Source organism: Chiloscyllium plagiosum, unplaced genomic scaffold (genome assembly GCF_037043375.1).
Source record: "Chiloscyllium plagiosum isolate Xiang-an unplaced genomic scaffold, Cpla_swu_hap1 HiC_scaffold_7, whole genome shotgun sequence".
Lineage (NCBI taxonomy): Eukaryota > Metazoa > Chordata > Chondrichthyes > Orectolobiformes > Hemiscylliidae > Chiloscyllium > Chiloscyllium plagiosum.
In genome coordinates this window covers 27,266,200-27,280,331 of record NW_028270145.1, presented here as the reverse complement: position 1 = coordinate 27,280,331, position 14,132 = coordinate 27,266,200, and the positions used below count along the sequence as shown (strand labels likewise).

The 14,132-nt window shown below is 41.3% G+C and overlaps 1 protein-coding gene across 10 annotated transcripts in view; it reads right to left on the bottom strand.

Moving 5' to 3' along the window:
* Positions 1–14,132, bottom strand: part of LOC122551414 (flagellum-associated coiled-coil domain-containing protein 1-like) — a 36,587-nt gene that overhangs the window by 10,420 nt on the left and 12,035 nt on the right. For 9 of the 10 annotated variants that reach the window (XM_087988607.1, XM_087988611.1, XM_087988606.1 and 6 more), the window contains 5 exons: positions 12,113–12,174; positions 11,234–11,331; positions 10,514–10,566; positions 7,411–7,510; positions 2,000–2,103 (listed from right to left, as the gene is read on the bottom strand). In XM_087988607.1, coding sequence (XP_087844733.1) covers positions 2,000–2,103; positions 7,411–7,510; positions 10,514–10,566; positions 11,234–11,331; positions 12,113–12,174 — 417 coding nt within the window. The remainder of the gene's footprint in view (positions 1–1,999; positions 2,104–7,410; positions 7,511–10,513; positions 10,567–11,233; positions 11,332–12,112; positions 12,175–14,132) is intronic. The other variant, XM_087988605.1, reaches the window with a different exon arrangement.

Here is a 14,132-nt window from a genome sequence, read left to right as displayed (position 1 = left end):
TTTTTAAAAATTAATTCATCTCTTTGTGGGTGCAAAGTCACACAGTACAATCTTGGCAACACACTCATACTTCATATTATCAGGATGTTGAGATAACCCTTTTAATATAAAGCAATAGAAACAAGCTTCCAAGAGTGGCCTGATGTAAACTTTATCTCAGCCAGCATGAGAAGTCAATAATAGAGTGACCACTTCCATTTCTTTTCTCTGCTGGATTGGACATTCCTCACATCCACTTTACTGTATTATTCCCGTAACCTTGATTTCCCTACAGATCAAGAGCATGTCTGTCTCACCTTAAATATACACAAGCACTCTGTTCCTACATCTCCCTGTAGCAGGAAGTTCCAAAGACCTAGACCCACCCACGAGAGGAAACATCCCCTCAGCATTTCCTCTGTCAAGTCCCTTAAGAATCTACAACTTACAATGAGATCACCTCTCCTTTCCTCTAAATTTCATTGAGTAGAGTCTCAGCACCTTTAGTCTTTGCTCATAAGACAATCCCTCCATATCAGAGATGATACCAGTGAATCCTCTTTGAACTACCTCCAATGAAATGATACGTTTCCTTAGATAAGGCAACCAAAACTTCCCACAGTACAGCAGATGTGGTCTCACCAGAATCTTGTATAGTTGCAGTCAGATTTCCCTACTCATGCTCCAACCTCCTTGAAATAAAGAACAACATTCCATTCACCTTCCTGAGTGTACCTGTGTGCTAGATTTCTGTGTTTTGGTCGCAAATACTACAAGTGCCTTTGTGTCACTTCTGCAGTCTTTTTCTCCATTTAAATAATATTGTGTTCATTTCATCTCCCTTCCAAAATGAACAACTTCACATTTCCCGCATTATTCTCCATTTGTCATCTTTTTGCTCACTTAGTTAACCAATCACTATCCCTCTGTTATTTGTTTGTATCCCTCTCACAATCTGCCTTTCCACCTATTTTAGTGTTATCTGCAAATTTGACTTCCTTCCTCCAAGTCATTAATATATATTGTAAACAGTTGTGGTCTCAGCACCCATCCCTGTGGAACCAGCTGGTCACAGGTCACCAACCTGGAAATGGACCCCTTAAGCTCACTTGCTGTTTCTGCCCATTAGTCAACAGCAATGTACTACATCCAGCACCGTGGACTGTTAGCTTATGACATGACCTTTTGTGAGATCTTGTCAAACACCTTCTAGAAGTCCAAGTACAACACATCTACTCGTTCCCCTTTATCCACTCTGAGACTTCTTCGAAAAACTTTAATGAAGTAGTCAGACATGATTTTCCTTTCGTGGAACCATATTGACCTTGCTTGATTAAATTATGATTATGATCCTTCAATCCTCTAATGGCCTTTCACCTCTCTATGTTAACAAGCCTGCAGAAGGTTTGCAATTCCAGACTCTTGGAGAATCCCTCATTTTCACCACCCACCATTGGTGGCTTCGAGCTCTGAAATTCCCTTCTGAAACCTCTGAGTCTCTCTTTGCCTCTGTCTTTCCTCCTTAATGTTAATTTAAGCAACTTAAACTTTTTGACCAAACTTTTGGTCACTTCTCCCATTATGTGTTTTGGTATCAGATTTGGCGAGATAGAAATTACAGTGAAACGCCTTGGGCTGTTTTGTTCTGTTGAGGGCCGGGGGGGGGGGGGGGGGGTGTTGTCTCATAAATGTAAGTTATGGCTCTTCTGGCATACTGGTAGTTTCCTTGCCTCTAGACCAGAAGGATTGGACTCAAATCCTCAGAAGTGTGAAGGTACCATGTTCAACACATTCATTTTTAAAACAAATTATAAGTGCATGTTGTGGATATTGTAGCTGTAGTACCAACAGCTGTGAAAGGATTTACTGGTCCCTCCAGTCATTTTCATGCAAGTACATCTCACCTTTAGACATTCCCTCCCCACCATTCAAAGTAATTCTTATTTTCAAATCATGGAGAATAATCAAAAAGTGACGCTTCACTTATCCTAGTTGGCACAGTATTAGAAATTCTACTCACATCCATCTCCCCTTTGTGCCTACTGATAATGGTGTTAATCTGCTCTTCATAATTGTCGACTATTGACTGCTTCTCGTCATCACATTTACGTTCCAGAGCGTGCCCTGTTGGTCAGAATAGACCTTTCATTCAAAGACTGTCATTGTTGAATATTACACTGTATAACGACTGCTTTGTGTTGTCTACTTTTCCTACTTTTTTACTTTGAGATGTTAATGTTGTTAGCCTGTCGTCATGCACATTTTCCTATATTTCAGATGGTTGCAGATCCAAACCAACATATTCTCTAAATTGCGGATGATTTATATTAAGTACAGGGCCCTTTCGCAGTTTTTTTTTTCATGCAGTGGCACAGTCATGACAATGTCAAAGGGGCAATTTATTCAGGGTCTAAGGTATAGGAGATTTCAGACCATAAGATATAGGAACAGAATTGGGCCATTCTGTCCACAGAGTCTTCTCTGTCATTCAATCATGGCTGATATGTTTCTCTCGCTCTCTCCCCATAACCCTTGATCCCCTTACCAATCAAGAACCTGTCTATCTCTGCCTTAAGTACACTCAGTGACACAACAACTACAGCCCCCTAGGGCAATGAGTTCCACAGATTAACCACTTTTGGTTGAAGAAATTCCTCCTCATCTCTGCTGTAAAGGGTTTGAGTCTGTGCCCTTTGGTCTTAGTCTCTCCTACTAGTAGAAACATATCCATTTTCTTCCTACTCAAGTCTCTCACTATTCTGTAAATTTTAATTAGATCCCCACCCCCCCTCATCCTGCTAAACGTCATCGAGTACAGACCCAGAGATCTCAACTGCTTTTGATATGACAAGCCCTTCATCCCTGGTAAATTCTTGTGAGCCTTCTCTGAACCTCTCCCAATGCCAGCACATCCATTCTTGGATATGGGGCGGCACAGTGGCTCAGTGATTAGCACTGCTGCCTCACAGCACCAGGGACCTGAGTTCGATTCCTGCCTCGGGCAACTGTCTGTATGGAATTTGCACATTTTCCCCGTGTCTGTGTGGGTTTCCTCTGGGTGCTCCGGTTTCCTCCCACAGTCTAAAGATGTGCAGGTTAGGTGAATTGGCCATGCTAAATTGCCCATAGTCTTAGGTGCATTAGTCAAGGGTAAATACAGGGTGTGGGTGGGTTACTCTTTGGAGGGTCAGTGTAGACTTGTTCGGCCGAAGGGCCTGTTTCCATACTGTAGGGAATCTAATCTAAAACTGTTCACGGTATTCGAAATGTGGTCTGACCAAAGCCTTATACAGCCTTAGCAGTACCTCCCTGCTCTTGTATTCTAGACCTTTCAGAATGAAGACTAACATTTCACTTGGCAGCTAGGAAGACAACTGCACTTGCAGGTTAATCTTAAGAGAATCCTGAAGCAGCACTCCTAAGTCCCTTTGTGCTTCAGATTTCCAAAACCTTTCTCAGTTTAGAAAATACAGAGGAACCTCGATTATCCAAAGGACACAGGCGGGGAGTGTTTCATTCGGTTAATCATATTCCAGATAATCGAACACCGAATTACATAGTTTAGCCAAGCATCGGGACTTTGCGTTCTTGCCAGACAATCCAATATTAGGATAATCAAGGTTCCTCTGTAGTCTATGCCTCTATTCCGATCAAAATGTATAACCTCACACATTTTCGCATTGTATTCCATCTGCCATTTCTTTGCCCAGTCTCCTAGCCTGCCCAAGTCATTCTTCAGCCTCCCCACTTGTTCAGCATTGCCTACCCCTCCACATATGCTTGTGTCATCTGCAAACCTAGCAATACTGCGCTCAGTTCCTTCATCCAGATCATTAATGTATAACGTGAGTAGTTGAAAGAGGCACATCTAGATCCTGTTCACTTCCTTGATTCCCCAGCCACATGGCTGGATGGGCTTTTGTGGCACAGTGGTATTCCCCGTACCTCTGAGCTAGGTTGTCCAAGTTCAAATCCCACCTAATTCAGAGGCGTGCCATAACATTTCTACACAAGTTGATTAAACAATTTCCAGCAGAGTGGCTAAGATAGGATACTCTTTTTGTGTTGATTCACAAGGATGAGACTTTGGCCTGTGAAAGTAAGCATGCAGGCGATAAATAAAACAAATGATATGTTGGCCTTCATTGCAATGGGTTTCTAGTACAGGAGCAGGGATGTCTTGCTGCACTTATCCAGGACCTTGGTGAGGCCAAACCTAGAATATCATGTGCAGTTTTGGTCTCCTTTTCTGAGGAAGGATGCTCTTGCTGTTGAGGGAATGCAGCAAAGGTTTACCAGGCTGATTCTGGGGATGGCGGGATTGATGTATGAGGAGAGATTGACTAGGTTAGGATTGTTTTCGCTAGAATTCAGACAAGTGAGGGGTAATCTCATAGAGACTTATAAAACTCTAACAGGACTAGACAGGATAGATGCAGGGAGGGTGTTCCTAATTCTGGGTGTGTGCAAAACCAGGGCCCTCAGTCTGAGGATTCGGGCTGGACCATTTAGGATGAAGATGAGAAGACATTTCTTCACCAAAGAGTGGTGAGCCTGTGGAATTCATTGCCATAGGGAATAATTGATGCCAAAACACTGAATATATGCAGGAGGCGGCTGGATATAGTATTTGGGGGCGAATGGGATCAAAGGTTATGGGGAGAAAGCAGCCATGAGCATGATGAATGGCGGAGTAGGCTTGAAGGGCTGAATGGCCTCCTCCTGCTCCTACTTTCTATGTTTCTATGTTTACTGCCTAGAGAATGGTGATGTTAATGGTGCTCAGTAATGCAAATTATTAAACAAGGGCAGATCAAGGTTAAAAACATGGAAATCCAAGGTGCATCTCTCATTTTAACTTCATGGAAATGACATCTCACTGTCTAGCTGCAAATTGCTGAGCAGCTTGAGGTTCCTGTACTTCAGTCGATACAAACCAAACACATAACAGAAAGTTGTCATTGTTATTGTAAATCCTGTCTCTCAGGATTCAGGTAGGCAAGGAGAGATAGTCAGCATGGCTTTGTGCATGGCAAACCATGTCTCACTAACTTGATTGACTTTTTTGAAGAAGTAACAAAGATAATTGAGGAGGCCAGAGCGGTGCATATTATCTACAGGACTTCAGTAAGGCGTTCGAATAAGTTTCTCATAGTAGACTGGTTAGCAAGGTTAGATCACAACTAGCCACTTGGATACAGAACTGCCTCGAAGGTGGAAGGTGGTGGTGAATGGTTGTCTTTCAGACTGGAGGCCTGTGACCAGCAGTGTGCTACAAGGGTCAGTGCTGGGACCACTGTTTTTTGTCATTTACATAAATGATTTAGATTGTGAACATAGGAGGTATAGTTAGTAAGTTTGCGGTTGACACCAAAATTGGCGGTGTAGTGGACAGCAATAAATGTTACCTCAGAATACGACAGGATGTTGATCACATGGGCGAATGGGCCGAGGAGTGGCAAATGGAGTTTAATTTAGGTGGGCGGCATGATGGCACAGTGGTTAGCACTGCTGCCTCACAGCGTCAGAGACCCGGGTTCAATTCCCACCTCGGGCGACTAACTGTGTGGAGTTTGCACATTCTCTGTCTGCGCGGGTTTCCTCCGGGTGGTCCGGTTTCCTCCCACAGTCCAAAAAAATGTGCAGGTTAGGCGAATTGGCCATGCTAAATTGCCCGTAGTGTTAGGTGAAGGGATAAATTTAGGGGAATGGGTCTGGGTGGGTTGCCCTTCGGATGGTTGGTGTGGACTTGTTGGGCCAAAGGGCCTGTTTCCACACTGTAAGTAATCTCTAAATGTGAGGTGCTGCATTTTACACCTATACACTTAATGGTAAGATTCTGGGGAATGTTCATAGTTCCTTGAAAGTGGAGTCTCAAGTAGATAGGATAGTGAAGAAAGTGTTCCTTTATTGGTCAGAGCATTGATTATAGGAGTTGGGGGGGTCATGTTGTGGCTGTACAGGACATTGGTTAGGCCACCTTTGGAATATTGTGCGCAATTCTGGTCCCTCCCTCCTACTGGAAGGATGTTGTGCAACTTGAAAGGGTTCAGAAAGGTTTACAAGGATGTTGCCAGGGTTGGAGGGTTTGGGGCTGAATAGACTGGGGCTGTTTTCCCTGGAGCATCAGAGGCTGAGGGGTGACCTTGTAGAGGTTTATAAAATCATGAGGGACATGGATAGGGTAAATAGATGTGGTCTTTTCCCTGGGGTGGGGAGTCCAGAAATAGAGGGCATAGGTTTAAGGTGTGAGGGGAAAGATTTAAAAGGGACGTAAGGGTCAACTTTTTCACACAGGGTGGTGCGTGTATGAAATGAGCTGCCAGGTAAGTGGTGGAGGCTGGTCCAATTACAACATTTAAAAGGCAACTGGATGGGTATATGAATAGGAAGGGTTTAGAGGGATGTGGGGCAAGTGCTGGCAAATGGGACTAGATTTAGATGTAAGTTTGCTCGCTGAGCTGGAAGATTTGTTTTCAGAGTTTTGTTTTCATAGTTCCTTGAAAGTGGAGTCTCAAGAAGTTAGGATAGTGAAGAAAGTGTTCCTTTATTGGTCAAAGCATTGATTATTTACCAATTACCAGCCCCTGGGAAAAAAAGAACAGGAAATGACATTACCATAGGAAATGGCATCGCCAACCCAAGGAAACCTGAACACATAAATAAAAAGCGGGCCATACGACCCAGTGCTTCACCGGAGGCTCACTGATGATGTTACCTAGTATGGTGATGAAATGTCTGAAAATAAACCTTCTAGCTCAGCGGGGAAACTTACATCCAGAACCTCAACCTGAGATGCAAATCTTCTCAAAACTTGCTGGGACTAGGTTAATTTAGGATATCTGGTCGGCATGGACATGTTGGACTGAAGGGTCTGTTCTGCGCTGTACATCTCTATGATTCTATAACTACCTTTGCAACAACATTTTCACTGTTAGTTACTGCCACTCAATTCTAGAATGGAAAATGTCAAAGCACAGTTTCTTAATCCTTAAGATACTAATTGCTTGAGATTTTTAAAATGTCAAAATTAAGTTTTAGGTTATTTTTTGCTTTCTGTCTCTCTTTTCTCTCCAGGAGGTACTAGCAGAACTATTGTGTTTCCAGTATTTCCTGTCTGTCTTGTCACTTTCTTTCAATGTTCAAAACAAAAACAAGCATAGCATTGCCTTCATCCCAACTCCTCAGGTATATTGGTTTAGCTCAGTTGGCTAAACAGCTGGTTTGCAATGTAGCATGAGGCTAACAACGTGTGTTCAATTCCTACATGGACTAAGGTTATCGTGAAGGGTTCTCTTTTTAAGGGTGTCCCTACTCTGGACCAGGAGGGCTGCGTTCGAGCAGCACTTGCTCCGGATGTGTGTAGTAAATTCTCTGAATAGGTTTAAGGAAAATACCCATATGTTAAGAGTTTTTTGTTGAGCCACTTACTCTGTAAAGCCAGTTCCCTTTTCATTTCCATGCTGTGCTTCTCCTTGAGTTCACGTTCCTTCTGTGCTAACCTTTCATTCATTTCTTCAGTGATGGATTCCTACGTCACAAAAGAATTCTTGTTTACTTGGAGAGACTATATTGTATTTGTATGGTATTTTAAAGTCACCCCGTATGAAAAGACCTTATGTATTATTTGTTTAATTTCCATTTGTAATATGAAATAATTTGTTATTCATTCATAGGATGTGGGCATCACTGACTAGAGCAACATTTAATGTCTATCCTTAATTGTCCAGAGGGCAATTACAAGTCAACCACATTGCTATGGGTCTGCAATCAAATGTGAGCCAGACCAGGCAAGGATGGCAGTTTCCTTCCCTGAAGGACATTAGTGAGCCAGATGGGTTTTTACAACAATTGTATGATTTAAGTGCTGTTAGTGAATCAAGGAATGGGCTTGAGAGGCTGAATGGGCTTTTCTTAAAAATTATTAATTAATATGATCAATGACAAAGCTTGCCTTTTCTAATTGTGCTTGAAGGTGTTGCAATCTTATGGTTTAGAACAATTGGATTCCACAATATGAAAGTACATTCTGAAAAGAATGCTGTTCCCTAGAAAGCAGGGGATATTGGTTTATTGAATATATTGAAGGGTGGTTTTGATAGGCAAACGTGTTAGAGGTAATGGAGCACAGACAAGAAAGTGTAACTAAGACCATAATTGGATCAACCTGACCTCATTGAATAGTGGAGCAGTTCCTAAGCTCTAAATTTCTATGCAGTTAACTAGTGAATTCCAGGATTCAGGCTTTGTGACAGTGAAGAAATGTGTTCTGGAAGGTGCTAAGCTTCTTTTGAGTTTTGGAGCTGCGCTCATCTTGGAAGGTGGAAAGCATTCCTTTAGCATGTGAGACTTGGGCCTTTGTGATGGTGGAAATGTTTTGTTATGAAGTTGAAGATGTGTACTGTACCTTTGAGAGTCAATGCTATTTTGCACTCAGAGCTTACAAGCACCTGAGTGCACTGGAAAATTGAAAATATGTAACATTTGGCTATGAAATAGTTACTTGTGTTTGTTGCAGTTTTGACAATTTGAATTTAACCAGTCAGTTTAAATTATGCCCCAGGATACTAAAACCAATCAAGTTTGAATTTGTTGTTTTTGCCAACATTGAACCAATGAGATAATCCAATGTTGGGGTATAAAAAAGGCAGTCATTTTGAAAGTCAGACAGAGTAACTGCCATTTGAAACAAACTCTACCAAAGGTACCTTTTCGTATGAAACATATTCACAGTACAAAGCAGGACAATGACCCAGGGAGATCTTCAGCCAGAAGAAGACAGACACTGGAGATGACAACTACTGTATGGTTTTGAAATTAAGTTGATGTTTTATTGGAACAGCATATTATTATAGAGTTGGAGGCAGATAATAAGCAGTAAGAGAAAGGGTGGCTTAGAGTTGTGAAATGTTGTTCAAAGTTCATTTTTAGAGTTAAAGAATACATTGATATTATTTTCTTTAAATAGTGGAATTGGGAGTTCTCTGTCACTCATATTTTAACAAGTTATGAGGCAAGGTGAGCTTTTCTAGGTGTTTGGTTTATTTAACAGAGGGGTTCATTGCATATTGTAACAGTTTTGGGAGACAGAAGATGAGTTACTTGCTGTAATTTTTGATTAGCGCACAAAACAGATTATATGTGACTGGGTTCTGGCTGTTTCTAGTATATGATAGCTAGCAGGATTATTGATGCTAGGAAATTAAATAATGGTGGTGCCACTCAATAGAAGATAATAATTGCATGGCACTTTCTTATTTATAATTCTAAAGTTAGATATTGTCCAGGTCTTTCTGCATATGGGTATGGTCTGCTTCCTCAGTATCTGAGGAATTGTGAATGGAGCTGAACACTGTGATCATCAGCAAACCTTCCCATTTCTGGCCTTATGTTGTCTCAGTTTAATGTGTTAATATACAGTGGATTAGCTGCTATCACCTAAAAACTTGTTTTTTTTAAGTATGATGGTGGCAGCATAAATTTAACAGGCAGAGACCCTCTGGCCCAAAGACTGTTCCACACAATGATCACTATACATGTAGACCTCACCCATAAAAGGGAAATATTTCAATTATTGGTATGACTTGTTCCTCCCATTCATATTCTGTTGAAATGATTTAGTAAGTGGTGATGTAGAATACTGATACTTAGTGAAATAAGCAATTTAGCACTAACTTGCAGCTCTATGCCACTTTATATGTGGTGGCACATCATTTAGCACTTTATATTGAAAATTGCAGAATAGTGGATACTAAACAAAAGGGGAAAGTTGGTTGGAAAATGCAAAGCACATTAGAGGAAACAAGCTTTAAAGTGCTGATGTTGGAGGGAACTAAGCAGGACAGTGGCAGTGAAAGGAGGAGGACTCTAACATGGAGAGAAGTGAAAACTGCAGGATGCTTAGTATTAGATAGTAGAGGGATCATGCAGGAATTTGAAGGTTATTAAGCCAAGATTTAAGTCACCTTCCTAGGGCTTGTGTGAGAGAGAAAAAGGCTGCATTAGAACTTCAGCCCTACTCCATCTCAAAACTTTTCCTTCTTCAAAGGGGCTGTGTTATTTGTTTCATGGGAAGAAGCAGGCAGGGGACATGTGGACGGTGAGTGCAACGTTAGGAAAAAATGTTGCTATCGTGAGTTGGCAAGGAAGCTATACTTAGATATATAATGAATGATCCACTCCTGCTCCTAGTCCTTATACTGCACTCCAAAGGTAATTGGTTGCCCTCAGCACAGAGACATTTTAACATGGGAGGACTCTATATCAATTTAAATATTGTATGTTATTTATTAATTTATAGCAAATGCAAGTCGCTGGAACCAAGCAATAACTTCCTCATTTTTGGGGTTTGAGGTCTTAATCCACAATTTAGTCGAGACATTTTTTGGTAATGTGCATAAAGTGTTTGTACTGCAGCTGGAGCTATAGAGATTGTCTGCATATCAGCTCCCGACTTGTCATGGACATATGAAAGGACCATGCTTACAGCATATTATTATTTGTTAATACATGTTAACAGAACTTAACAGTTTACCTTAAAGGATATAAATGCAGCCTGTAAACTTTGAAACTGATCCTTCAGCTCATCTACGGAACAAAAGGAGAGAAGATCTTCTTTCACTCGAGGTCACAGAGCAAATCAGTCTAGTTCTGGAATGAACCATAGGCCAGTCCAGTACTGGTTCTTCCATGTACCATAAAACAGATACAGAAAGCATAGCCATGAGGCAATGACTAACTGAATTAATGAACAAATTCCACTGCAATGTGTTTTTTTATTTCATATCATGACTTTACTCATGATAATATCACACAGTAATGTGGATGGTCGAGGGTGTTAACTAAAGCTTCTCACGAAAATGCATACAAACACTTTGTGGCATAAATAGAAACTGTACTGCCCTGCTAAGGAGGCAGGCTTAATTGCAGAGCTGGAGTCAACAGTGAGGAACAATCAGTGATACTATATCCCTCAATCCACACAGAGTACACTCAAATCCTACCAAGAAACTCTAATGGAAAGCTCAGTCATCCAAGTAGGAGCACATGACATTCTGAAATACAACTGACGAAAACTAAAAGAGCAAATAAAATTACCAGAGGACGGGGTTTCAAATTAGGATCAACAACACCCTTTTTATGATTAAGGCTAATTTGTCCATATGTATTTTTCATTAACTTTGAAAGAGATTTAAAGACCAGAATTGAAGGGATTCTAAATGGATCCACTCCTGTATTGTTGGATTGGACGTACGATATTTCTTCTTTGCTTTCCCTGTCTCTGCCTCCAGGATCTCAGCAAAGTTGTTCTGCATCTCCTCGATTTCGAGAGCATGCATCTCCAAAATCTTTCTGAAATTAAAGTAAACCTGCATTAGGAAGAATTGACTCCTTTCTACCCATCTCCCCACCACTGAGTCAGAAACCTGGATGTGTTTTGCTTGCTGGGATTGTCCCAATTCACCAAGGCAAGTCACACTTCAGCCTAGAAAGACAACTCCAGCTTCTGCCACCATTATTCAGTCGTCTTCAAGAGTGTATGCAGTGGAGTGGACAATCCAGTAAATGCAGCACAGATCTCACTGAATAATGGACCAGCCAAATCACCTTTTATTTCAACCTTAATGCTTCTAGGTTAGATATAACGCAAGAGAAGAAGGTTGAGAGGTAACTTAATTGAGACATATAAGGTCATCAGAGGGTTAGATCGGGTGGACAGTGAGAGCCATTTTCCTAGGATGGTGGTGGCTAGCATGAGGGGGCATAGCTTCAAATTGAGGGTTGAAAGATATAGGACAGATGTCAAAGGTAGTTTCTTTACTCAGAGTAGTAGGGACGTGGAATGCAGTGCCTGCAACAGTTGTAGACTCACCAACTTTGCAGGCATTTAAATGGTCATTGGATAGGCATATAGATGAGAATGGAATAGTATACGTTAGATGGGCTTCAGATTGGTTTCACAGGGCAGTGCAACTTTGAGAGCTGAAGGGCTCTCATGTTGTACTGCGCTGTTATGTTCTATTTCCTATTTCCCATATACGGTATAACTACACAACTGTAAGTCTTGATTGCATTGCTGAAGCATGTTTAAAATCAGCATCACAACCTCACTGTATGCAGTTAATGGTCTTACCTCAAATCCTCCTCGTGTTTTTTCTGCATCATCAAGCTGGCTTCTTTATTCTCGGCCTGAAACTGAATATGCATTAACTTGTTGAATACTTCATGTTTCTCCCGCATTCACGCAGCACGCTACACAATGCTTCAACAAGTGGTTTCATATTCATTTTTGATTAATTACAGCAAGAAAAATTTGAGAGATGGCTTTTGGAATAAATCTAAATGACTCTCTGGGTAGGAACAAATTGAGTTATATGGGAAAATAGGGATTCAAAGTGATATGGAATTACAATGAACGTACAGACCACTCAGCTGATCAGGTCTATTCCACTGTTTCTGTTCCATGTAAAGTTCCATCTGCATCTACTTCATCACAGCCTGTTAGCACTTTTTTCAGTTCATTTCTCCTTCACCTGTTGATCTAGTTTCCCTTTACAGGAAATTTTGCTATTCACCTGCACTACTCCTGAGTCCCACATTTCAACTACCAACTGAGTTCTTTATTGGAGTTGATTGTTAAGTATTAAATTTATTGCCACCTACTACGGATTTCGCACATCTGGAAACATCTCTATATGTGCTCTACCAAACTTCTCCCTGCCTCTGGGCTCAAGTTCCACTGTTTCAGAGGTGTGTTATAACACATCTGCACAGGTTAATTAAACCAAACTCCTGCATAATTCTAAAGGTCTCTATTCAGTCAGCTTTCTGTAGAAAAGACTAGGCTGTTTGTTCTTTCCTGAGTTCTAACCCACCAGTTCACTTACTCTCCTAAAATGGCTGGTGTCACCTCCCTTGGTCTGATATTGTCTTTACTCACATATGCTATTCCAATCAGGGCCAGGGGATGGTCAAATGGGTGAGGACCCAGACTATAGTGCTGCTACCAAGTCATGTAGCACATACGTGACCCATAGAAATCATTTAACTCCACAGATGGGTTTTGATGTACATTCTGCAGTAAGTAACTATGTTTCAGTGTACTGGAAGCTTAACTGCTTCAGTACCAATCCAACATGAATTATATGCTGATGTTCATTATATACAATTTTCAGCACATAAACAGCCCATTCAGCCTGACTGGCCTATGCTGAGATTTATACTGCAGGCCAGTTCCCCAACCCAACATCATCCCACCCTGTCAATGCATCCTTAGACCATGTAATCTGTGCGGATAAGTTTGACCCTGTGACAATGAAGAAATGATCACGTAGTCCAGGTCATTGTGGTGTGTCACTTGAAGGGAACTTCCAGATGATGGTGCTAAAATGTTGCCCACTGGCCTTATTCTTATTGGTGGTAGAGATCATGGGTTTGGACGGTTCTGTTGAGTTGCTCAGGTTTATTTGGTAGCTGGTATGTACCCAGCCATGGTGTGCCAATGATGGAGGTGATGCCAATCTCTTGAGCTGCTGTGTCTTAGAATGTGCCAAGCTTCTTTTTGTGTTTAGTGCTCAGTGAGAAAGATGGAAAGTATTCTCTTATGCTTGAGACTTTGGAGATGGTGAAAAGGCTTTGGCAGGGAGTGAGGTACTTACCACAGAATACACAGTATTTGACCTGTTCATACAGGTACAATATTTACGGGATTAGCTTGGTTAGGTTTCCAATCAATAGTGTTTTCCAGGGTGTTGATGGAGGCAAATTGAATGATGGTAATACAGATGATTATCAGCATATCCTTATAGGCTGTAACATCTCCAGTTTGGAGTCTTTGGGACCAATCAACTGGATTTTGGAATTTTTGGCTTTACAGAATTGAATTAGTCATTCACTAATGCCCACATGATATTGGGGCAACAGAAGATTTCATGTGTTGCTTTATTTCACAAATGGTTGGAAGGGCATAAAAGAAAGTGGCTGCTCAAAACATACACTGGCAACTAGTGCTTCTGAACAATAGGTTTCCAGACTGGAGAGGTAACCATGTGTTCCTTTTACCCTTGTGTACATACTTAGCTTCCCTTACAGGTATCATTGCTGTTCACCTCAGTCTGTGGTAGTGAATTTCATGTTCTAACCATTGTGTTTCT